Raw genomic sequence first — 26,643 nt, 5'->3', positions numbered from 1 at the left:
AAGGACTATCAAGCAAACCCTCAAAAAATCCAGGGAATTGGACTCAGGCTCTGGAAGAGCTCAAAAAAGAATTTAAAAATAAAATAAGACACATTGAAGAAAACTGGGGAAAGAAAAATGACAGCTTAAAATGGGACATTGGGAAACAGAAGCACATGAATCAAAACAAGAAATGGTGTTTTAAAAGCCAGAATTGACCAATTGGAAAATCAGGCAAAAAAGCTAAAGAATGAAAAGAATGACTTGAAAAGAAGAATAGATCAAAAGGAAAAGGGGTCTCAAAAGATCATGGAAGAAATTCAGTCTTTAAAAATTAGATTTAGATAATTGGAAGCTTATGACTTCACAAGACATTAAGAAACTATAATACAAAATAAAAAGAATGAAAAAATAGAAGAAACTATGAAACATCTCATAAAAAAATAGAACTGATCTCAAAAATAGATTCAGGAGAGACAATTTAAGAATGACAAAAAAAAAAATCCTAAACATCATACTACCAGAAATATCCAAGAAAATTGTCCTGCTATCCTTGAACAAGAGGGTAAAATGGATATTGAAAGAATCCACAGATCACCTCCTATTATCCTGGGGATCACAAATACCCAAATGACAACTCCCCAGAAACATTATAGCCAAATTCAAGAGCTCCCAAACTAAGGGGGAAATACTATAAGCAGCTAGAAAGAAACAATTCAGATATAATGAAGCCCCAGTCAGGATAACACAGGATCTGGCAGCCTCCACATTAAAGGACTGGAAGGCTTGGAATATGATATTCCAGAAAGCAAGGGAAGAGGGTTTACAATCAAGAATCAACTACTCAGCAAATTTGACTATATTCTTTCAAGGGAAAGAATAGTCATTTAATAAAATAGATTTCTTAGCATTCCTGAAGCAAAGACTAGACTTAAAATAGAAAATTTGAGACCCAAATACAAAATTCAAGAGAAACATAAAATGTAAATGAGAGAAAAAAATTTAAGGACTTTAATAAGCTCAAAGATTTATATTCCTATATGAAAAGATGATATTTGTAACTCTTAAAAATTATTATCATTATCATAGTAGTTAGAAGTATATAGAGAGAGGATAGTAGTAAGATGTTTAGGTTCATATGTTTAAAAAATAGAACTAGGGGTGAAAAAGAATAATACTAAGAGAAATGGGGAAAGAGAAATAAAATAGGGTAAACTATATCACAAATGAAGCATGGCAGGGGTTTGGGAGGGGGAGAAGACCAGTACAATGGAAGGGCAGAAGGGATTGGTGACAGGTAATATTTAAATCATACTCTCACTGGAATTGGCTCAGAGAAGGAATAACAGCCAGATTCAATGGAGTATAGAATTACCCTATAGAAAAGAAGAAGAAAAATAAGAAACAGAGTGGTGAGGAGGAGAGTAATATAAGGGAGGGAGTGGTGGTGGTGGGGAAATGAAAAGGCCCTATAGTGAGAGGGGAATAAGAAGAGAGGTGGTGGTAAGAAGAGTAATATAAGGGAGGGGAAAGATGGTAGACTGACTAAAAACAAAATACTGGAGGGAAGGGAAAGAATGAAGGGTGAAAGATCAAGATTAAAGATGGAAGTCAATGTGAATGTAAATGGGATGGACTCACCCATAAAATGGAAGTAAATAGCAGAGTAGATTAAAAACCAAAATCCTACCATATGTTGTTTACAAGAAACACACGTGGATATATTTTAACACGAGTTGAATTTATCTTAAAAGCAGGTGTTTGTCTAGACAATACCTATTCAATTAAATCCAACTCAAATGTGTTAAGTACACACTACTTATGGTGCCAGATGCTAGAAATAAAAATGACAAAAATGAAAAGCAATCTCTGCCCTCAAGGAGTTTACATTCTACTTAGGATTACATTTGACAGTTAACATGTAAACTGATATGCAAACATAAGAAAATTAGAGGAGAGAGAAAGCACAAAGGACTAGAAGGATCTGGAAAGCCTTCCAATAGGAGTTGGCACCAAAGCTGAGGCCTAAGAAAGTTAAGGATTTTCAAAGGTGGTGAGAAAGGCAGCTCAGTAGCATGAGAGCCTAAAATGGAACACTGAACTTGGGGAACAGCAAATTGACTAGTTTGGCTGGAATGAAGAAAAGGAAATAATGTAAAATAATGTGGGAAAGTAGATTGTAACCAGTTTGTTCAAGGCTTTCTATCTGTAACTAGGAAATTTGTATTTTATTCTCTGGGCAATAGAGAGAGGAGTCTGGTGCTGAGTAAATAGCACTAGGTTTAGAATACTACTCTACTACTGTTCATGTCTCTTTAAGCCTCAGTTTTCTTGTTTGCAAAAAAGTAGTCAGACTCCAAGTTCCCTTCCAGGACATTTTTCATCCTATAAGACTATTTAACATGAAAATAATGTGGTAATTTAGGAAATTTATTATGGAAGCCTGTGTGGAAGATGAACTAGAGAGGAGAGGCTGGTCTTCTGGAGATCAATAGGCTATTGTAGAAGTGGTTCACTGGGTAGAAAGCCAAGCCTAGAGAAAGGGCGTTCTGGGTTCAATTCTGTACTCAGATACTTCCTAACTATGTGACCCTGGGCAAGTCACTTAACCCCAGTTGCCTACATTTTACCATTCTTCTGCCTTGGAACCAATACTGTGAAGACTGGATTTAGTCATCTTCTGATTGTAACAATGAAGATACTTAGCTCTTCCTTTATTGTGAAGATTAAATTGTAATCCTCTGATTGTAACAATGAAGGTACTTAGCTCTTTATTGGGAAGATTGAATTATAATCCACAATCTATTTTTAGATTTTAATCCCCAAAAGGTGATAACACAGTATTTTAAGATCAACCCACTTTAACTACAAAAATGTATTAAGTAACTACAAAAGGTGAACCCAAAAAGGTATTAAGTAATCCAAAAGGGTATAATCTAACCAAAGAAGGTATGCTCTAAAGAATGGGTAGTCCTGGAAAGGAGTGTCTGCTGTGATTGGTAGACGTGAAATTTAGGGGAGGTGACACAAGAGATAAAGATCTTTAAAAGAGGACCAGAGGCCAGAAGAAAGGCATATTTGACTTGATATTTGATTCAAGGAGATCGAAGAGCTCTCTGACTCAGAGGAGAGACTGTGGAAGTGGACCCCTGGAAGAGCTTGTATAGGAGACCTCAGACTTCTTTCCATTTAGAAGGTCACCTTTGGTGAGTGAAAGGCTGACTTAGTAACCCTGCCTTTCTGGAGGCATGAAGCCTCCAGGAAAGGCCCATCATCTTGAGACTCTCTTCCTCTGGCTGGGGCTTAAAATTCTAACTTGTATCAGAGGAAGCCAGATCTCTCTCTCTCTCTGTCTCTCTCTCTCTGTCTCTGTCTCTATCCTTCTCTCCCTATCTCTCTCTCTCTGTCTCTGTCTCTCTGTCTCTCTCTCTCTCCATATCTCTGTCTCTCTCTCTCTCCCCTTTTCTCTCTTCCTGAATATCTTCCCTCTATTGTAAATAAACTACTATAAATTCCATTTACTTTAGTAATTCATTTGGGGATTAAGGAATTAAATCCCTTGTGACCACATATATAAATATTCAGAGTCCAACCACAAAAAAAATTAACATTTATTTGGCTGGCCACATTGGTTGTGACAAAATACCCTTAATCTTCTTAACTTTCCTAAAATTTCCTTTACTGTGACTATCCTTGTTAGCTTTTAATAGCTTATTTTGATCAGCTGTAAAGGTAAGTTCAAATTTGTTTTTTCCCTTCTCCTTAAATTAGATAGAACACAGATGTTTTGATCTTAGCAAGAGGGCCCTAAGATCTTAGCTGGAAGAGCTGTTTCTAGATCTCCCTTGCTTTAGGGAACAAAAAGCCCAATTAGCCAATCCTCACTGACAATATTAACTGACTGAAGTGTTAACTAGCTGTGAGAAAAATCTGGAAAAGTAGCCCTGCTAGAGAGAGTGAATGTATTAAGTTTTAGCTTTGTCTCCCTCTGACCTTTCACCCAGAAGTTAATTGGATCGAAACTTTAAAAAGAACCACACCCAAACATCTAAAAAATGTGGTTACAGTCAGCACACAACTTAATTAACAACTGGCTTTTCAGTAAAATGACCAAAATTGGACAAACATTGTCTTTTATCTATTTCATAATTCCAGAGAATTTATGACAATGGCTATACTCTGCACTGCTCCTGGTTGGGATTTTAATTGTTGGTGCTGTAATGTTGTATCTATTTTTCTCTAAGAGAAAACTGAAAAATACAAAAACTGGAAAATAAATTAGAGAATCAAATAGGAGAAGTATGCCAGTCATCCCTTGAAAAATCCATTTCCCAGTCAAACTGACCAACTGTTACTTTTACTACTCAGAAAAATGTGGAACAAAAAGCTCAACTTGAGTTTGTAGAGGAAAGTTTGGGGAAGATCATGGCTTTTATTAAAAACAATGAAATGAATCCTAGTTCACAAACCATTCCCTCCCATACTTACTGCCCCACCTCCTCCACCCTAACTTCACACCCTGTTCATTCCTCCTGCCCCAACCCCTCTGCATCCTTTCCCCCAGCTACTGCCCCTTCTTCCTACCCTGCCCAATTCATTTTCCATACTGCTCCTACCTCTCATCCTTCTGGCACTATGGGACAACAACCCCTCCCCCTCAGCTTGTCTACCTCTTCCCTTTCTCATACCTACCCCATTGAAAATGGAGCAAGAAGCCTAAAGACATTAACAGAAGAAAATTCAGATAGAAGTTTATTCCTTTTAAGGGAAATTCCAGCTGTCAATAAAAATGGGAACTTGGTATCTATAAGACAACATACACCTTTCAGGCCTAAGGACTTAAATAAATTCAAGGAAGACCTTCCCTCATTTGAGGAAGAACCAATATTAATTATAAAAAGATTGGAGAACATGTTCAAAACTTTTGACCCCACTTGGATAGATGTCAAAAATTTATTAGAAAAATTTCTGACAGAGAGAAAAAATAAAGTCATCTCTTTGGCTAATCAGAAGCGAGGTAGGGTAGCAAATTATTGGCCAACTGAAAATCTACATTGGAAAGCCAATGTTGAACTAGATTATACAAAATTAAACCAGGTCAGAGAAGCATTATTAACGGCCATGAAAGCTTATGCTCTGATAGACCAGATTCATGGTTTAAATTTGAAAGCACCAAAGAAGAAATAGATGAGATTCCATTTCAGTTTATGGATAGACTTATTGATGTGGGGGACATATATATGAACATTGATCTATCCATAGAAAGAGACATTAGACAAATATGTAGACAATTCATTAAGAATTGTTGTTCAATGGTAAAATAATACTTTAAAACTAGATGCCCAAATTGGAACTCTATGGACCTTGAAGAATTGAGGAGAGTAGCAGCCTATGTTTATAAGGGCCATAGAAAAAGACATGAGGAAAACAGTAAATCAGTTGAAGCCTTACAGAAAGAAATTAAAATGTTAAAAAGAAAACTGAAAAATCATGGAGAGACTATAACCCCATTGCAGGAATCGACAGATAAGTCAATAACATGCCTTTACTATGGAAAAAGAGACCATGTAATGATGGTCTGTAGGAACTGGCTACGAGAAAAAAGAAATAATAACAACTTTAGGAATAATAACTATAGAAATGACTATGATAATGATCATAGAAATCACAATTTTAGAACTCATAAAAATAACTATAATGACTATAGGAATTAAAATTTTAGAAATCAAAATTATAGAAATAGAAATTGGGAAAATGACAAGGCTCAAACTGAGACAAAAGAACATGCACAACAAAATGCCAAGCAATATATAAAAAAATGGAGCTCGTCCACACTATACCCAGGGTGAAAATCCCCATCAACGTGGAGAATCCCAGAAAACTGCCCAAGCATCTTTCTGATGATGTGATTGGGGAGGGGGCAGCCTTGGAATCAAAGAACGAAACCTTTGATTTTCCAGACCCTGATATATTAATGACAATTATCCCTGTACATTCCCCCACATAGTAAGCAACCTTATGTTACCTTAAAGGTGGGGAATTCATACTACAATTGTCTCGTGGACAATGGAGCCTGTAGGTTGGTCTTGGTAACCAAACCAGATGCAAAATGTGACTCTATTGGTTCTATAAATGCAGTAGGTGAATCAGGAACACCTCAAAAGGTCCCAAAAACTTTCTCCTTGCATGGTATGTGTGGGACCCCTAACTGTTGAACACTCTTTTCTTTTAATGCCTGGATGCCCCACAAACTTCATGGGGAGGGATTTACTATGCAAACTACAGGCCACAATAATTTGTGCTCCATATGGCTCTTTATCATTGGAAGTACCTGGGGAATCTTTAACTTTACTCCCTCTACTTCTCTCAGAAAGCCAGGAGGTAAAAGAGCCTCCCACCTTTACAATACCTGCAGATATACCAGTGTCTCTTTGGGCCACATCTTTGGGCCATCAAGGAGCTGCCATATAATATTGATAAACTTCTCGGGGCAGCCACATTTCTCCATGATCTTTCACAAGCTCCCATGACTGACAGTATAAAAGGCCTTGGGCAGATAGACAAATGTTTTGTATGGACTTGTTTTGCTCTTGGTATTTCTCCTGGAGTTGCTGGGCAGCAAATGCTATATCAACCATTCTGTAGCCCTTTCTGAAGCCACCCTGGCCTTTGGGTAGGTGACCGTCTTCCATGTGAAGGATCAGCCTATTTAGAAGGATGATTGCAAGAATCTTGCCAGCAATGACTAAGAGAAAGATCCCCCTGTGGTTGTCACAGGTCAGACTATTACCTTTTCCTTTTAAAGAGGTGGACAGTGGTGAAATCTTTAATCTCTTGCAGGATAGCCTCCCCTTGCCATATAACCCAAAAGATTTCAGCTAGTTTTTGTATGAGCAGTGTACTCTCTGCCTTGTAAATCTCTGTTGGAATGGAATCAACACCAGGTGCTTTGCCACTTATTAGGAGCCTCATATTCAAGACCTTTTCTTCTGTTGGAAGTTTGTTAGAGTGAGATTAACTTTGGGGTGAGGTATATGGTCAATGACTTCAGTATTGATTGATGCCAGTTTGATGAGAACACTGTTCTGCCCTCTCTCCAGGATCATGTCCTTGCCACGATCGGTGGGGCTACATCAGCTCTGAGAAGTAAAGATGTACCATAAATCTTTGGCCCATAAATAGCCTTCAAAGCATCATAGAAACACTTTGGGTCGTTACTATCAGTGTAAAACTACATTTCCCCTGCCTTATTATGGAGCCAAGAATCCTGCATCCCTCTAAGCTTCATTTGTACTTTACTTTTGATGGAGTTAAACACTGCCTTCTTAGAGACAGAGGAGCTATCCTGCTGGTAAATCCTGTGGAAGTCTTGTTTTCACTTAGCTTCTGAATATCCCCATCATTTTCATCAAAGGAATCCTGATGTTTGTGAGTATTCTGAACCAGGTGAGTAAATGCAGTACCACTCACCAAATCTCTGAAAAATTCCCTTTTGGGTGGCATCTGGGTGGCTCAGTGGATTGAGAGCCAAGACCAGAGATGGGGGTCCTGGGTTCAAATCTGATCTCAGACACTTCCTAGCTGTGTGCCTCTGGGCAAGTCACTTAACTCCCATTGCCTAGCCCTTACCACTCTCTTCTGCCTTGAAAACCAATACACAGTATTGATTCTAAGATAGAAGGTAAGGGTTTAAAAGAATGCCCTCTCCTTTTCTGCTCCACTGTTGCCAACCATGTGTTGGCTCAGCTTTCCCTGCAAGTCAGCAACAAACTGTTCACACTCTGAGAAGTGCTCTAATTGTTGACATTACATCTTCCAGTAATTGTCTTGTCTTGGGGCCACCTTCAGGTTCTTTGAAACAAATTGTTCTCATTTTCCCATTCAGCTGGGAGAAGTCTTCACATCCTTGGGGTTGACACCTCCAACTCATTGATGGGTTTGACACCAATGAGCTAGTTACTCTCAAGCTGGGTTAGCCCAACTGGTTTTACCAGGGTGTGGCTTGCACATGCTATCACTTCTTGGGAGCCTCAGATGAGAGCTAGGTGCCAAGTGGACACCAAGGGAGGAAAGCAGCCCTGAAAAAGGCAGCTTGCTAAGCCCTCACACCAGTTATTATTCTTCCCTAAACAGTCCAGACATATATTATTTAGATAGATTGATACATACCATTGTACCCGGTACCTGTTCTTATAAATCTTCACATGCTTCTCTATAGTCATTATTTTTATTGTTTCTTATATAGCACAGTAATATTCAATTATATTCATGTAACACAACTAGTGTAGTCATTATGTAATTGATAGACATCTACTTTGCTTTCAGTTGAATGCACAATTTGTAAAAAATTAATCAAGAAACTCATTTACATTTTGCACTGTTAAAACTGAATTTTTAAAAATAAGTTGAAAAGTAACAAAATTCTTGCCTTCAAGAGATATCTGATTAATAATGTTTCTAAAAATCCTTCTTATAAAGCAGATTACAAGATTTGGTGAGATCTGGATATGGGACTGAGGAAGAAGGAAGGATTATAAAATTAGATAATTAGAAAGTTGATTGTTACCATCAGATAGGAAATTGTGTTCATGGAGAAGATTTAGAAGGGAAGATTACAAATTCTGTTTTGGATATGTTAAGTTTGAAGGATCTATCGAGAGAGGCCATTGATCCAATTTATTGCTCCCCTAACTAATAATCAATCTTGCCTTCTAGTTTACCTTAATTTTCAAATGCAACAACAGGGTATAATCATTGTGAAAAGTACCATAATAAAGGGATAGGTATATATTATGTGACCAGTTCCCAGATATTCAACAAAGGCTTTGGAAATCCCGTTCCTTCAAAGAACACAATAACAGGGGCCTCCTCCCTACTGGGAGGGTTGAATATGATGCCTCCTAAAGTATCCTAGGAATTCAGCAGCTGGAAATTCCCAGATGTATATTTTAAAGGAAATAGATGTCCCATTATAGGGTAAATCCTAGACACTTCCCATAGAGAAGTCCCAAGCCATGTTTATATTATCTAAAACACACTATCTTGTCACTTTAATTGCACAGAAATGAAAACTCACCTGATTCTGAACTCAGAAAGGAAACAAGATATGGGATGCCTTTGTGATCTTTCACAGCTTTCTGATTTTCTGGGTATCCTATACATAATACCCTCATACAATTCATTACATTTAACAGGAGGAAGTCTTTGTCTGACTTCAAGAGACTTATTAAAGCAGGCATTCCATTCTAAAACAAATACAAATTATATTTGATTTATATCATTTGGAATTATCTATTTTTATACTATTAATTAATTATATGCATGTTCTGCTAATTAAGGTATTATATTTATTATTTCTTACATATAGGCATGGCATGTCTACATTGTAGAGAACATTTAGGTTGAAGGCTTGTCTTTATTCACTTAAGACAAGTACACACTTTGGCTTAATGGCTGTTCAAAAAGGAAAGGTAGAAAGTACTATTGCCTAAAGAAAAGAATGTGCATGAATATGGTCAGAAAAGACTTGAGTTCAAATCCTACTTGATAGCTGTGTGACCATAAGTAAGTTACTTAACCACCACCCCCACCCCAATTTCCAGTCTATAAAATGGGAATAATATCTATGGTGGGGTTATTGTCAGGATCAAGTAAGAGAAAGTATAGATAGCATTTGACAAACCTTCAAGCACTATTACTAACATTATTATGAAAGATCAATAGAATAATATACAGTATTTATAATTACTTGCCAGTGGAGACACTGGCTCAGTTGTAGTAAATGCAACTACATTGCCTCTGCAGCACAAAACAGCATGAATTCAATCCAATTGTAAAAAATGAATGACCCATCAAAACAATCTGATACTGGCTGCGACATAGAGTAGTGGATCAAGGAATAGGTTAGGAAATCAACACACAGTAGTTAATGATCACAGTAACCTAGTGTTCAATAAACCCAAACGTCCAAGCCTTTTGGGGAAGAACTCACTATTTGACAAAAAGTACTGGGAAAACTGGAAAAAAATAGGGGAGAAATTAAGCATAAACTAACATCTCACAATATACAGCAAGATAAAATTAAAATAGATATTTGATGTAGAAATAAAGAAGGATATAAAAAATAAATTGGGGGATACAGAAAAGTTTACCTGTCAGATGTAAGGGAAGAATTTGGAACAAACAAGACAGAAAAGATTACAAAACATGAAATACTTTTGTTTACATTAAATTAAAAAGTTTCTGTACACACAAAAACCAATGCAACCAAGCTTAAAAGGGAAATTACAAACTAGGAAAATTTATAGCTAGCTAATTTTATAAAAAATACTAAGCATTGGGGGCAGCTGGGTGGCTCAGTGGATTGAGAACCAAGCCTAGAGATGGGAGGTCCTGGGTTCTAACCTGCCCACAGATACTTTCTATCTGCATGACCCTGGGCAAGTTGCTTGATCCCATTGCCTAGCCCTTACCACTCTTCTGCCTTAGAGCCAATTGGTTCTAAGACAGAAGGTACTAGTTTAAAAAAAAATACTAAACATTCCTCAATTGATAATTTGTAAAAGGATATGAACTGGAATTTCTCAGATGAAGAAATTAAAACTACCAATAATCATAAGAGGAAGTGCTCCAAATCACTACTGATTAGAAAAATGCAAATTAAAACAATCTGAAATACCACCTCACACCTATCAGAGTGGCTAATATGACCAAAAAGGAAAATGATATAGAGTTGAACGGGATGTGGGAAAATTGGGACATTAATTCACTATTCATGGAATACATGGAATTCATGTAAACTGATACAACTATTCTGAAGAGCAATATGGAACTCTACCCAAAAGAGCCATAAAATTATGTCTACTTTTTAACCCAGCATACCACTACTGGGTCTGTCTCCCAAAGAGATCAGAGATAGAGGAAAGGGACCTACTTGTAAAAAAATATTTTCAGTAGCTCTTTTTGTCATGGCAACAAATTGGAAATTGAAGGATGTCCATCAATTGAAATGGCTGATCAAGCTTTGGTATATGGTTGTGATGGAAAACTACTGCATCATAAGAAATGATAAACAGGATGAATTCAGAAAAACCTGGAAAGATTTATATGAACTAATGCAAAGTGTAGTGAACAGAACCAGGAGAACAGTACATGTAGGAACAGAAATATTGTGTCACGATAAACAGTGAAAGACTAAACTATCATCAGCCAAACAAGGTTCCAAAATAACCCCAAGGCACTCATGATTAAAAAAAAAATGTTCTCCACAGCCAAAGAAGGAACTGCTCAAATCTGATTGTGGATCAAAGCATGCCATCCTTCATGCTATTTCCTTCATGAGTTTTTTATTGAATGTGTGATGTGTTTTCAGTCATGACACGGGGAATATGGAAACATATTATATGAAATTACTGGTATAACCTATATCAGACGATTTATCACCTCTGGGATGAGGGGGTAGAGTGGGAGGGAGAGTCTGAATCTCAAAATGCAAAAACTATCATCAGAAATTATTTCTGCATGTAAATAAAAAAAAATTAAATTCATTTAAAAAATGAATGACCTGATCTCATATAACCAGTTACAAAATACGAATGAACCAAGAAAAATTTTAATTACAGATTTTTAAAGGAGGCATCTCTGGAAGACGATGAAGAATGGGGAAAGTTCTGACTTGCATTTGGTAGAGGTTCTTCATCCATGAATGACCTTCCCCAATGAAATCCTAGCTATGGTCCCCATACCTTAAGAATTTCATTTCAGCTGAACTGATTCTCCATCCTTCTCCCCACAATGAAGCAAAATCCCTGCTGCAGTCCTGTGGAATTTATCTCCTAGAAATACCATCAGCTAACAAAAACAAATCACTAGCATCAAAAGTGAAAAAAGATGAATTTACCACTAATAAAGATGAAATCAAACAAAGTATTTATTAGGAATTATTTTGCTCAGTTAAATGCCAATAAATTTAACAAGTTAAGTGAAATGGAAGAATATTTACAAAACTATATATTGCCTAGACTAATTGAGGAGGAAATAGAACATCTAAGTAAACTATTTGAGAAGAAGAAATTGAACAGGCCATAAATGAACTTCCAAAGGAAAAAGCATCAAAATCAGATGGATTTACAAGTGAATTTTACCAAACATTTAAAGATCATCTAATTCTAATATTAAATAATGAATATTAAAGACCACCAATCAAAATATTATAATGTTGCCATTATATATTTAATTATATTATATATTAATTTTATATAATTATGAAAATTATAAGCAATACTAAATAAATTTAAATTATTTAGAATAATGGGTAAAGAAAGGCCCTGCCAAACTTCTTTTATGAAGCAAATATGGTGCTGATGCCTAAACCAGGAAGAGCAAAAACAGAGAAAGAAAATTATAGGCCAGTTTTATAAATAAGTATAGATAGAAATACAATTAGCTGAAATTAGGCATCATGAAATAAACGTACATGTTTGGCGATTATGCGCTTGTAGATTTCAATCTGAGCCACATCATAGAGAATAACTGCACTGCGTGCCTGCAGCTCAGGTTCATCGAAATGCAGCAAGTTGATGAGCACTGGAATACCTCCTGCCTCTACCAATGCATGGCACACAGATCTATGGGTAGAGATGTTACTCAGCAACCCTGTGATTTTACACTTCAGTTGCAATTTGTGACTTTTAAGTAGGTGAATTAAAGCAGGAATCGTTCCTGGGTGGAGTCAGAGACAAGACAATATATGTAAATCATTTTGCAAACCTTGATGGGGCAGCTAGGTGGCTCAACCAGGCCTGCAGATGGGAAACTCTGGGTTCAAATCTGAACTCAAATCCTTCCTAAATGTGTGATCTTGGGCAAGTCACTTAAGCCTAACTGCCTAGTCCTTACTGCTTTTCCATTCGTTTTGAATAGTACATACCTTTCCAAAGTCATTATCCACTCATGAGCCCCATTCAACATGCCTTGATAATATCTCTTATTTCTAGATTTCTCCATCTATTTCTTTTTTATCCTCATTTGCACTGAGACCTGAATATTGGTCTGCTTCTTAGATATTGCCCTTGTGGATTATTTGTCCTCTCTTTTGTAACTTTCCCCTTTATATTATATTTGCTACTCTCTAGGGTGTCACATTCTTGTGATCAATTTCTGTTATCTTTAATTTTGACTTATAGTTCCTATGAATTATATTAGAAAGAATTCTGATAAATATATTTTTTCTTGACCCTTCTTAGGTGCATGTCATCATGACCAAGAAACTATCTTTCTCATATTTTAAAACCATATGAGAAATCCAAATCCCATAGCTTCTCACTTTCCCCCAATAAATACTTCTAGCTTCCTGACTGTGTTCTGAATGATTGGCTTTGACAAAGGTTTGACTTCTGAAAAAGTGGAGCATTACTGTACTAAGGTTTCAAAATTTATTAACTACTAGATCAGACTTTCAAGTTAAAATGTTTATTTGTAAGACCAGCATTATATTATTCTGAAAATGACATTTTTCTAACGTAATCTTATTTTGAATTTTTTATTTGTCTATAATAGTCACAAATGAAATTTTTCCTTTTTATTTAATCAGCATATTTTCCCTTTTCTGCAACTTCTTAAATGATTTTCAAGTCAAATTAATGTGAGCATTTTATAGTCTTCTGACTACTAAAAGGCAAGAAGATCACCAAACATTCAGCACATACATACTAAATAAACTGAACTATACTAGATCCAAAGTTAAATCTGAATCTGCCTCAGAAATGCAATTTTGGAGATGAAGGTTGGTTTATCTAGAGTTATCTTGAGAATTTTGGTTCATTTTGAGAGTAGGGCAAGGAAATTTTAGAACAAATCAAACCCCTTCCAGTTCCCTCCCCAAAAGCAATTCCCTTATAAAAACAAGATTTTTATGCTAATAAGTGAACCTAGAAATAAAACAGAAACATATTGAATAAATAGGTATCCAACAAATACTTGTTTACATTAATTTATTGCATTGAAATAAATGAAGTAATAATGAGTCAATATTAGTTTTGGAAAAAAAATGTGGAATTTCATAGAAATGGAATCACTATAATTCAACAAGATTTACTTATTCTGAGGTGAAAAGAGGATAAGATTTATTTGGTGTTCCTTTCTTATAGCCTAATAATTAGGCAATAATAAAAATATTTTAATAAGGTTAACATAGCTATACAGGGGCACTATCTAAAATTAGTAGAAAAAGTAAAAATGAGTTATTAGTTTGTTTACTTTTGTATTACCTGCATCTAAAATACACTTCCAATAGTTTTCACTTGCTAAGCAAATTACTTCCAAGGACATGACTGCCATCATCTTCCGTTTATAATTGTCAGACACCAACATTTCTGGTAGAGGTTTAATAGAAGAATATAAAATGTGATTCTGTAAGCTACAACTATGTGATTAAGGCTTTCTCTAGGTAGACAAAATGAGACCAAAAATTAGATCATAATCAACAACTCCAAAAATCAATAAAGCTCTTACGTGTTCATGGTCCTGTACTAGGTGATGAGCAGATTAAGTTAGCCCAACAAGGTTTCTTATTTCTAAGGTCTAAATTATTTAATAATTTATGTTATTTTTTATTTAATAGTTATTTAAATTATTTAACAATTCATAAAAAGGGAGGATATGGCTCTTCCATCAAGGAAATTAGTATTTTCTCTGGTCATCTGGATTGAATTTCCAAGTGGCTCAAGTTTATAAGAAAACTACTCATTTCTCTTATCTTTTAAGGTACAGTTCAATGAATAGTTAAGACTATATTATTATTGCCAGGGAATGTTTATTCATGACACTTAGGATTTGCTAACTATTGTTGATAAAATATTTTTTCTACTCTTATGAGACTCATGATCCAAAATGGAAACAATATAGGTCAATATATACTTTTTTATCATTACTAAAGTGAGAGCAAAGAAGTAGCAGTGCTAATCATTAATGTGAATGACAATTTCAAAATTTATTTGAAAAGATAATGTGTCTACTTACCTACCAAGGTTTTCCATACTGGGAGTTCTGGGATATTTAAAACTATAATATGCTTCAATATTTCTGTATGGAAGTTTAGCACTGACAAATGAATTATATTATTTCCTTTGCTGTCTGTTTTTCTCCAATTGGCTCCATGAGAAAACAAATAATGGAGAGTGTCTAGTGCTCCAGATGTGGCTGCCAGTAATAATGGTGTACACCGTTGTCTGAAAAACACAGGATCACACTGCAATAACACAGCAAAACAGAGTATGGAATATGTTTTTCCACGTAAGTAATCTGATTCAAAGTATAAAAAATAAAAGTAGTTAAAATGTCAGTTCAAATAGTTTTAGATACTTATATAACATATAACATTCGACATCCACCATAATGCCTAAGCCCTATTCTTCTCCTTATAAGTTCCTCAAGCAATTGTATCCCGCCAACACAGAAATCTCTGTCTAATACTATGTGATTCTATCTTGCCCACAAACTTGCTCCTTTCTTAACACTGATACCTCTCTTGCCTCTACTTTTCCTATTCTCTAACTTCAATCTAGTTCTACTTCATCCCTGTCTTCTTTCTTTCTCCTTAAATTTGCCTCTCAAGCACTTCCTGTGCCTTATAAAAATGTTTTTCTATTTTGGGAATGCTTGTGCTCAAAATCTATCTTATCTCCTATCTCTATGTCCTCTAACAATAGCATATCTCTAACTCATCTCTTCTATGGAGACATAATCTCTTTTTTTTTGCCCCATAATTCAAGCTGAAAAAAGACAGATTGCTCTTTTTTTGTATAACCAGGCTCACATTTTACATCACTGGTCATTTTATCTCTATCATCCTTCCTTTCAACAATTTAAAGCCCATATCAATCATTTATATCACAGTCTCTAAATCATCTACTGCTATGTATTATCCACTGTGACCCTCTTCTACCTTCTTCAGTGACTTTAGGACCTGAAATAAGGTGTTTATTTATATTTCTCCATCCTATATCTAATTTTCATGCTCAGCAAATTCTACATTCACATGACTTGACATTCTTCCATTTTCTCAAATTCCTTGATACCATCTACAATTTCTCAAATAAAAAAAAATGCCAGTGAGAAGAATATTGTGGCAGAGATGGCAGAATAAGGTAGGAAAATACATTGCTCTCACAAATTCCACCTCAATAATTAAAATAAAAATATAATTAAAATCAAAGTGAACTTCAGAGTTGCAGAAATAATTAAAAGTCAGAGTAAAGCAGTCATCCCAACTAAGACAACTTGAGAAGATGTTAGGAAAGACCCTCCTGAGTGAGGGGGGTTCTGGCAAGAGCAAGGTATAAGTTACCTTTGAATCAACAAAAGACCAGCCCTGGGCCAGCTGTGTTTGTTGTAGCCTCAGATTCAGGAGTTTTGCCCCAGAGGGATTGTGTGTTGAGCGGGGGAAGTTAACAGGGGAGGTCCTTAGCTAGCAATGAATGCAGAGGCCCAGACATGCCTACCAGAACATGGTCTCAGGTTGTGACTATAGGCAAGAATAAGGGAGTACACATTGGTAAGGGCAGATGCAGAGTGGTAAGGACTTTGCTGGCTATGGTCAGTCCATGGTCACTTCCAGAAGTGCAGAAACTTCAGTTTCAATTATGGGGCAAAGGGGTTAGTTACTGCCGAAGGGACCATAAGAAGCAAGAACTTTCAGGGTAGGTGCTTCTCAGGGCCATGGTTATGACTCTGGAGTGGAGAAGAGCACCAGAAGTCACTCATAGACCAAGGCTTGAGCCCAAGAAACAGTAATCATACCCTGACTTGGATCACAGAATATTAGAAGAACTAAGAAGTCAAAGGCCCCCAGATAGAGCTCACAAGATAGTAATATAAAAAAAAATTAAGCCTGAAGCATTATCCCACACTCCTCAGAATTAGTGATAGACCCTAGTATAAAGTTAACAGCCAAGAAATATACCTCTAAAAGTGAGTAAGCCAAAGAGAAAGAACCTAATTTTTGATAGTTACTGTAGTGATAGAGAAGGTCAAATTTAAACTCAGAAGAAAACAGGGAAGTCAAAACAGCTACTTCTAAGGCTTTGAAAAAAATGTAAAATGGTCACAACTTTAAAAGGACTTTAAAAGTTAAATAAAAGTAGAAGAAAAAATGGAAAAAAATAAGAGCAATGCACAATAATCAAGAAAATTATGAAAAAAAATCAACCAATTGGAAAAAGAGATCCAAAAATTTATGGAAGAAAATAACTACTTAAAGATTAGAATTGAGCAAGGGGAATCTAATGACTACACAATATGCCAAGAAATAGTAAAGGCAAAATCAAAAGAATAAAAACATGAATGGAATGTAAAATATCTATGACAAAAACAAATAACCTGGAAAACAGATCAAGGAAAGATAAATGTAAAAATTGTTGGACTATCAGAAAAGTTATGATTTTAAAAAGAGTCTGTAACTACGCTTCAAGAAATTACTATGGAAAATTTCACTAAAGCTTTAGAACTAGAGAGTAAAGTAGAAATTGAAAAAATTCACTGATCATTACCTGAAAGAGATCCCAAGATGAAAACTCATAGGAACATTGTAGCTAGGTTTTGAAGCGACAAGGTCAAGGAGAAAATACCACAAGGAGAAAAAAACATTTTGAAAACTAAGGAGCTACAGTCAGGATAACATAAGATTTAGCCACCTCTACATTTAAAAAAAAACATAAGGGAATGGAAGATGATATTCTGAATAGCAAAGGAGCTGGGTTTTCAACAAAAAAATAACCTAGCTGGCATAGTTGAGTGTAATCATATAATGAAAATAAAATGGATATTTAATGAATTAAAGAACTTTAAGGTTTCTTGAGGAAAAGAAAATGTGATCTACAAGACTCAAAGAAACATAAAAAGATAAACAAGAAAGAAGCATTATAAGAGATTTGATAAGGTCAAATTGTTCATTTCTTATATGGGAAAACTGTTATCTGTAATTGTCTGTTACTAGGGCATCTATAGATAGAATGTTTGGGGCCAAGGTGATCATAATGGTCAATAATATATATTATTGATATATGATATATATGTATATAGATATATAATATCATAATGATCATAATGGGATGATCCTAAAAAATAAACTTGGATAGGGAAAGGCAAAATGGAGCAATTGTCTCATGCAGAAGAGGTATGAATGAGGGAGAGCTGGTAGTACTAGAACCTTATTCTCATTAGAACTACATTAGAGAATAACATAAAAAGACATAAAAGTCTTCTTGCAGAGAAACAGGAGGGCGAGGGTATAGAACATTGATGGTGAACCTTTTAGAGATGGAATGCCAGGCCCTGCCCTCACCCCACCCCCCAGACCAAGTGCCATACTCTATCCCCTGAAACTGAGTGCTGTCCCCTGTCCCCCATCTCATCCTACCACTCCCCCCTTACCCCAGATAGGGGAGGGAGTAAGCACTACTATTGGGCTACTGTGCAGGGGAAAGAGTGATGAGAGGTACATATGGAGAAGGGGAGGGGAGTAGCCCCAGTGTTCTGTTCCCCTACAACTCTGCTCCCCACTTCAGCTATGTGCTATGCTGTGAACTATGCTCTGCTACAATCTAGCTTCTTTCCAACCCCACCCTGGGAAACACCTTCACCATAGACTCAAGAGGTTATGATTTGCATCACACCCTATGCAACATGTGAGCCCTCTTCTACCCCCAACACCTTACCTCAGACAGAGGAGGGAGGAATCACTCCCATTGGGCTGCTGGGTGGAGGAGGGGGTAAGGGGGAAGTGAGGAATGGACTCAGATGCTTGGAAAGGGAGAGAGGAGCAACTCCTTCCCAAGCCCCTCTGCCTTTCTAGAAATTAACTCTGGCAGGCAACTGTAGGCATGCCCACCAAGAAGACTCTGTGTGCCCTTTTTTGGCACATGTGCCATAGGTTCAACATCACTAGTATAGGATAAGGGAAAGACTCTTAGAAAGGTAAGCAGATTAAGAAATAGTAGATCAAGAGGTGAGGTTAAAGGAGGAATGACTCTTGGAAGAGGTGCAGGATAGTGACTTAGTGGTCAGATGTAAATTAAACTTTTGAGAATGGACAGGATAAGGAGAGGGAAAGAAGGATAAACAGTGAGGAAAAATACGATGGAGGAAAATACACAGCTAGTTATTATAATTTTGAATTTGAATGGGATAAACTCACCTATAAAGCAGATATAGTTAGCAAAATGGATCAAAAACAAGAATCTGTTTATATGAAACAATTTAAAATGAGAGTTATGTATCATAAAAACAAAGGACTATAATAGAATTTATTATGCCTCAAGATGATGCCAAAAAAATCTATATCTCAGACAAAGTTAAAGCTAAAATAAATTTAATTAAAAGTGAAAAACAGGAAACCTACATTGCATTAAAAGGTACCAAAGATAATAAAGTAGTATCAATAAATACTAAATCTGGATGTACCAAATGCCATACCATCTAACTTTTTAAAGGAAAAGCTAAAGAAATTATAGATAGAAATAAATAGCAAAAGTATAATAATGGAAAACTTCAATCTTCCCCTCTCAGAACTAGATAGTAAAAAAGTAAATAAGAAAGAAGTTGAAGAGATGAATAGAATTTTAAATAAGCTAGATATGATAGATATCTAGGGAGAATTGACTGGAATATAAAGGAATAAATCTTTTTCTCAGTGATACTGGTATCTTTACAAAAATTGATCACATATTAGGGCATGAAAGCTTTATAGTAAAATGAAAAAAAAGCAGAAATATTAAATGCATCCATTTCAGATTATAATGCAATAAAATTTATATTTGATAATGGACCATGGAAACAAAGATTAAAAACTAATTGGAGAATAATCTAATTATTAAAGAATAAATGAGTTAAATAAAAGTCATAGAAACAGTAAATAATTTTATAAAAGAGAATGATAATAATGAGACAACAAAACCTATAGAATGAAGCAAAAGCAGTAGCTAGAGGAAACATTATATATTTAAATGATTATATTAATAAAATAGAGAAAGAATAAATCAATTAATTGGGTACACAATTTTTAAAAGAACATGCTAGAAAAGGAACAAATAAAAATCCCCAATTAAACATCAAAGTGTAAATCCTAAAAATTAAAGGGGAAATTAATGAAATTAAATTTAAGAAAAAATGATTTAATAAACAACACTAGGGTCTGACTTTATTAAAAAAATAAAATAGATAGACCATAATATGATTAATATGATTTAAAAAACAAATCACTAGTATAAATAAAATGAAAGGAGTGAAAATACACTAATGAATACTAAATCAAACCAAATTTTTAGGAGTTATTTTTCCCAATTATAAGCTAGTAAATTTAATAATTTAAATGAAATGGAAGAATGCTTATAAAAATATAAATTTCCTAGGTTAACAGAGGAGGGAAAAGAATAAGTAAACCTATTTTATTAAAAGAAATTGGAGGACTTCAGGGTAAGCATGGTGGCAGTCTAGAAGTGGGACACTTCCTGTCCCCAGCACACACCGAAAAAGACTACCTCAAAAGATCTTAAAAATCATTTTCAGAAGAATGGAGGAACTACACAGTAGTGTGCAGAATTGAAGGTACATGGGATTTGGGCATTTCCACAGTATAAGAGGGTGAAAAAGGTCCCACCCAAATGCGAGCCGATCCAACCCCCCCCCCCAACCCCACCTACAGAGCCAGAGCCAGAGTCAGCACATGCCAGAACCAGTGAGTGAGTGAGGGGGCACATCTAGAGTAAGCAAGGTATACCTCTAGGTACTTTGGAGCTGACTAGGACTGCCAGGGACCTACCCCTGAAAGCAGCTAGATTGGAAACCCAGGCAGGCAGGGGAGCACAGACCTTGGGTGCCCCTGGGAAGGTAGCACAGAGAAGAGCTGCAAAGGACTGCAGAGATTCAAGAGCTTGCCTCAGCCAAAATCCATGCTCCTTAACTCCATACACAGAGAACCTGCCCAGTTCACTCAGATTTCTGACTAAAAAAGGGAAGGTAAAACATCCTAAGTGATGGCTAATTATGCACAGGAGCCTCAAAATCCTTCAAATAAAAACAAACAAACAAAAAAAGACAGTGACCCTCGAGAATGTTTACAGAGGAAAAACCCAGGCTGCTGAGGAAATACAGTATGAAATTAAAACAAAGGCAAAACCTTGTTAAAAAAAAACAGAAATTGTCCACAAGCCCTGGAAGAATCTCAGTTGGAGCTTATAAAAAAGACAGAAGCCTTCTGGCAAGAGAAGTGGGAAATGGTTTTAAAAAATGAAGAAATCATAGCTTAATACCAAAAGGTTAAAGCAGAAAACCAGGTCTTAAGGACCAGAATTGAACAACTGGAAACCAATGATCTTGCAAAACAGCAAGAATTAATAAAGCAAAGTCAAAGACTGAAAAAATAGAAGAAAACAAAATATGTCACTGACAAGGTGATAGATCAGGAAAACAGAGGAAGGAGAGACAATTTGAGAATCATTGGTCTATCTGAAAATCCAGAAATACACAGAAACCTTGACACAATACTACAAGAAATCATCCAAGAAAACTGCCCTGAAGTTCTTGAACAAGGGGGGTGGATGGACATTGAAAGAGTTCATAGAATACCCTCTACACTAAATCCCCCAAAAAACAACTCCCAGGAATGTAATTGCCAAATTCCAGAGCTTTCAATCTAAGGAGAAAATTCTACAAGAAGTCAAAAAGAGGAAATTCAGATACTAAGGAGCACCAATCAGGATCACACAAGACCTGTCAGCTTCCACACTAAAGGATCTGGAACACGATATTCAGAAAGGCAAGAAAACTGGGTCTTCAACGAAGAATCACCTATCCATCAAAACTGACTATATACTTCCAGGGGAAAGTATGGGCATTCAACAAAATAGAATATTTCCAAGTATTTGTAAAGAAAAGACCAGAACTAAGTGGAAAGTTTGATATCTAAACACAAAGATGAAGATAAACATGTAAAGGTAAATATGAAAGAGAAGGAAAAGGAGAAATATATTTTTTTACACAAACTCTCTTCATTAAGGGCTACAATTAGATCAAATTATATATATTAATATATGTGGAAAATGTTATTTGTAACTCTCAAAAACTGTTTTCATTATTATAGTAATTAGAAGAATCATTCATAGGAAAAGATTGGGGCATTAAGGGCTATGAAATGATACACACACGCAAAAAAAAAAAGAAAATGGGAGGGTCAATTATGGTACCAAGAGATACTTGAAGAAATAAAATAAATAGAATAATCTTTGTCACACAAAGGTACTCATGGGAAGGGGAGGGGGAGAATACTCTTATAAGAGGGAGAGGAAGAGAGTGCTAATAGATAAACTTGAACATTACTCTCAGTGACATCAATTCTGAGAGGGAAGAGCATCTAGATCCATTATCCTACAGGGTAAGGAAGAAGGGAAAACTAAGGGAGATAGGGGAGAGGGAGTACAAAAAAAAGGAGGGAAGGAGAGGGGCAAGGGAACTTAACAGACCCTAAAAAAAGAAGGGAATAAAAAGGGAGGGGAAAGAAAGGGAAGCATATTAAGGGAGGGGAATAGGGGGATTGACTAAAAGTAAACCACTAGGTTAAAAGGATATAGCAAAAGAAGAAAGGACAGAACTAGGAGAGGATATCAAAATGCTAGGGAATAAGTGACAATCATAACTTTGAACGTGAATGGGATGAACTCACCTATAAAATGTAGACAAATAGGAGAGTGGATTAGAATCCAGAATCCTAGCATATGTTGTCTACAAGAAACATACCTGAGGTGGATAGATAATCACAAGGTCAGAATTAAAGGTTGGAGTAAGACCTATTGGACCTCAACTGAAAGAAAGAAGGCAGGAGTTGCAATCATGATATCTGACAAAGCCAAAATAAAAATAGACTTGATTAAAAGGGATAGGGAAGGCAAATACATCCTGATAAAGGGGAGTATAGACAATGAGAAAATATCACTAATCAACATGTATGCACCAAATGGTATAGCATGCAAATTTCTAAAGGAGAAACTAGTGCAATTGGAGGAAATAGATAGCAAAACTATAATAGTGGGAGACCTGAACCTACCACTATCAAATTTAGATAAATCAAATAAAAAATAAATAAGAAAGAGGTAAAAGATATGAATATAATATTAGAAAAATTAGAGTTAATAGATATATATAGAAATATAAATAGGTAAAAAAGGAATATACCTCCTTTTCAGCAGCACCTGGTACATTCACAAAGATTAACCATGAACTAGGTCATAAAAACATGGCAAACAAATGCAGAAAAGCAGAAATAATAAATTCAACCTTTATAGATCACAACACAATAAAAATAATGATGAGTAAGGGTGCATGGAGAGCCAAATAAAAAATTAATTGGAGATTAAATAATATGATTCTCTAAAATCAGTTAGTCAGAGAACAAATCATAGAAACAATTAATAATTTCATTAAAGAAAATTACAATGATGAGACATCCTTTCAAAATCTATGGGATGTAGCCAAAGCAGTACTCAGGGGAAAATTTATATCCTTGAGTTCACATATTAACAAATTAGGGAGGGCAGAGGTCAATTAATTGGACATGCAAATCAAAAAACTTGGAAGTGAACAAATTAAAAATCCCCAGAAGAAAACTAAATTAGAAATCCTAAAAATTAAGGGTGAAATTAATTAAATTGAAAGTGAAAAGAACTATTGAACTATTAAATAAGCTGGCATTTTGATAAAACAAACAAAATAGACAAAGTACTGGTCAATCTAATAAAAAAAGGAAAGAAGAAAACCAAATTAACAGTATTATAGATGAAAAGGGAAACCTCACCTCCAACGAAGAGGAAATTAAGGCAATCATTAAAAACTATTTTGCCCAATTATATGGCAATAAATATGCCAATCTAGGTGATATGGATGAATATTTACAAAAATATAAATTTCCTAGATAAACAGAAGAAGAAATAGAATTCTTAAATAATCCCATATCAGAAAAAGTAATTGAACAAGCCACCAAAGAACTCCCTAAGAAAAAATCTCCAGGGTCTGATGGATTCACAAGCAAATTCTATCAAACATTTAAAGAACAGCTAATCCCAATACTATACAAACTATTTGACATAATAAGCAAAGAGGGAGTTCTACCAAATTCCTTTTATGACATAAATATGGTACTGATTCCAAAGCCAGGCAGGTCAAAAACAGAGAAAGAAAACTATAGACCTTTTAATGAACATAGATGCAAAAATCTTAAATAGGTTATTAGCAAAAAGACTCCAGCAAGCCATCACAAGGGTTATTCATTATGATCAGGTGGGATTTATACAAGGAATGCAAGGATGGTTCAATATTAGGAAAACCATCCACATAATTGACCATATCAACAAGCAAACCAACAAAAATCACATGATTATCTCAATAGACGCAGAAAAAGCCTTTGACAAAATACAACACTCATTCTTATTGAAAATACTAGAAAGCATAGGAATAGAAGGGTCTTCCCTAAAAATAATAAACAGTATTTATCTAAAACCATCAGTCAACATCTTCTGCAATGGGGATAAACTAGATGCATTCCCAATAAGATCAGGAGTGAAACAAGTATGCCCATTATCACCGCTATTATTTAATATTGTACTAGAAACACTGGCAGTAGCAATTAGAGAAGAAAGAGAAATTGAAGGTATTAAAATTGGCAATGAAGAGACCAAGCTATCACTCTTTGCAGATGATATAATGGTCTACTTAAAGAATCCTAGAGAATCAACCAAAAAGCTAGTGGAAATAATCAACTTTAGCAAAGTTGCAGAATACAAAATAAACCCACATAAATCATCAGCATTTCTATATATATCCAACACATCTCAGCAGCAAGAATTAGAAAGAGAAATTCCATTTAAAATCACCCTAGACAATATCTATCTGCCGAGACAAACACAGGAACTATATGAACACAACTACAAAATACTCTCCACACAATTAAAACTAGATCAAAACAATTGGAAAAACATTCATTGCTCATGGGTAAGATGAGCTAGCATAATAAAAATCACCATCCTACCCAAATTAATTTACTCATTTATTGCCATACCTATTGAATTACCAATTTTTTTTTTTACCGAATTAGAAAAAAACCATGACAAAGTTCATTTGGAAGAACAAAACATCAAGGATATCCAGGGAAACAATAAACAAAAAATGTGAAGGAAGGTGGTCTTGCAGTAGCAGATCTCAAACTACACTAAAAAGGAGTGGTCATCAAAACAATATGGTACTGGCTAAGAGACAGAAAGGAGGATCAGTGGAATAGACTTGGGGTAAGTGACCTCAGCAAGACAGTTTATGACAAGTCCAAATATCCCAGCTTTAGGGGCAAAAATCCACTATTTGATAAAAACTGCTGGGAAAATTGGAAGACAGTGTGGGAGAGATTAGATTTGGATCAACACCTCACACCCTACACCAAGATTATCTCAGAATGGGTGAATGACTTGAACATAAAGTAAGAAACTATCAGTAAATTATGTGAACGCAGAATGGTATACATGTCAGACATTTGGAAAAGGAAAGATTTTAAAACCAAACAAGACTTAGAAAAAGTTACAAAATGTAAAATCAATAACTTTGATTACATCAAATTAAAAAGTTTTTGTACAAACAAAACCAATGTAATCAAAATTAGAAGGGATGTAACAAATTGGGAAACAATCTTCATAACAAAAACCTCTGACAAACGTCTAATTACTCAAATTTACAAAGAGCTAAATCAATTGTACAAAATAAAATCAAGCCATTCTCCAATTGGTAAATGGGCAAGGGACATGAATGGGCAATTTTCAGTTAAAGAAAACAAAACTATAAATAAGCACATGAAAAAGTCTTCTAAATCTCTTATAATCAAATATATGCAAATCAAAACAACTCTGAGGTATCATCTCACACCTAGCAGATTGGCTAACATGACAGCAATGGAAAGTAATGAACACTGGAGGGTATGTTGCAAAATTGGGACATTCATGCATTGCTGGTGGAGTTGGGAATTGATCTAACCATTCTGAAAGGCAATTTGGAACTATGCCCAAAGGGGGATAAAAAGACTGTTTGCCCTTTGATCCAGCCATAGCACTGCTGGGTTTGTACCCCAAAGAGATAATAAAGAAAAAGACACGTACAAGAATATTCATAGCTGCGCTCTTTGTGATGGCAAAAACCTGAAAAATGAGGGGATGCCCTCCAATTGGGGAATGGCTGAATAAATTGTGTTATATGTTGGTGATGGAATACTATTGTGCTCAAAGGAATAGTAAAGTGGAAGAATTACATGTGAACTGGAATGACCTCCAGGAGTTGATTCAGAGTGAAAGGAGCAGAACCAGGAGAACATCGTACACAGAGACTGATACACTGTGGTACAATTGAATGTAATGGACTTCTCCATTAGTGGCAATGCAGTGATTCTGAACAACTCAGAGGGATCTATGAGAAAGAACACTATCCACATTCAGAGGAAAAACTGTGAGAGTAGAAACACGGAAGAAAAACAACTGCTTGATTACATGGGTCGAGGGGATATGATTGGGAATGTAGACCCTAAATGAACATCCTAGTGCAAACATCAACAGCATGGAAATAGGTTCTGATCAAGGACACATG

General features: G+C 35.5%; 1 protein-coding gene across 5 annotated transcripts in view; it reads right to left on the bottom strand.

Moving 5' to 3' along the window:
- The window catches only part of ANKAR (ankyrin and armadillo repeat containing), an 83,550-nt gene that overhangs the window by 21,614 nt on the left and 35,293 nt on the right, over positions 1 to 26,643 (bottom strand). For 4 of the 5 annotated variants that reach the window (XR_008911269.1, XM_007494496.3, XM_056794116.1 and 1 more), the window contains exons 11-14: positions 14,998 to 15,206; positions 14,247 to 14,351; positions 12,455 to 12,699; positions 9,056 to 9,224 (exon numbers count right to left, since the gene is read on the bottom strand). Coding sequence is in view for 4 of the 5 variants with exons in the window: in XM_007494496.3 (XP_007494558.1) it covers positions 9,056 to 9,224; positions 12,455 to 12,699; positions 14,247 to 14,351; positions 14,998 to 15,206 (728 nt within the window). In the remaining variant the exon portion in view is untranslated. The remainder of the gene's footprint in view (positions 1 to 9,055; positions 9,225 to 12,454; positions 12,700 to 14,246; positions 14,352 to 14,997; positions 15,207 to 26,643) is intronic. The other variant, XM_056794117.1, reaches the window with a different exon arrangement.

The sequence above is a fragment of the Monodelphis domestica genome, chromosome 4 (assembly GCF_027887165.1).
Source record: "Monodelphis domestica isolate mMonDom1 chromosome 4, mMonDom1.pri, whole genome shotgun sequence".
Taxonomy (NCBI): Eukaryota; Metazoa; Chordata; class Mammalia; order Didelphimorphia; family Didelphidae; genus Monodelphis; species Monodelphis domestica.
Note: the sequence above shows the minus strand (reverse complement) of the source record. Positions and strands in the feature narration are given on the sequence as shown.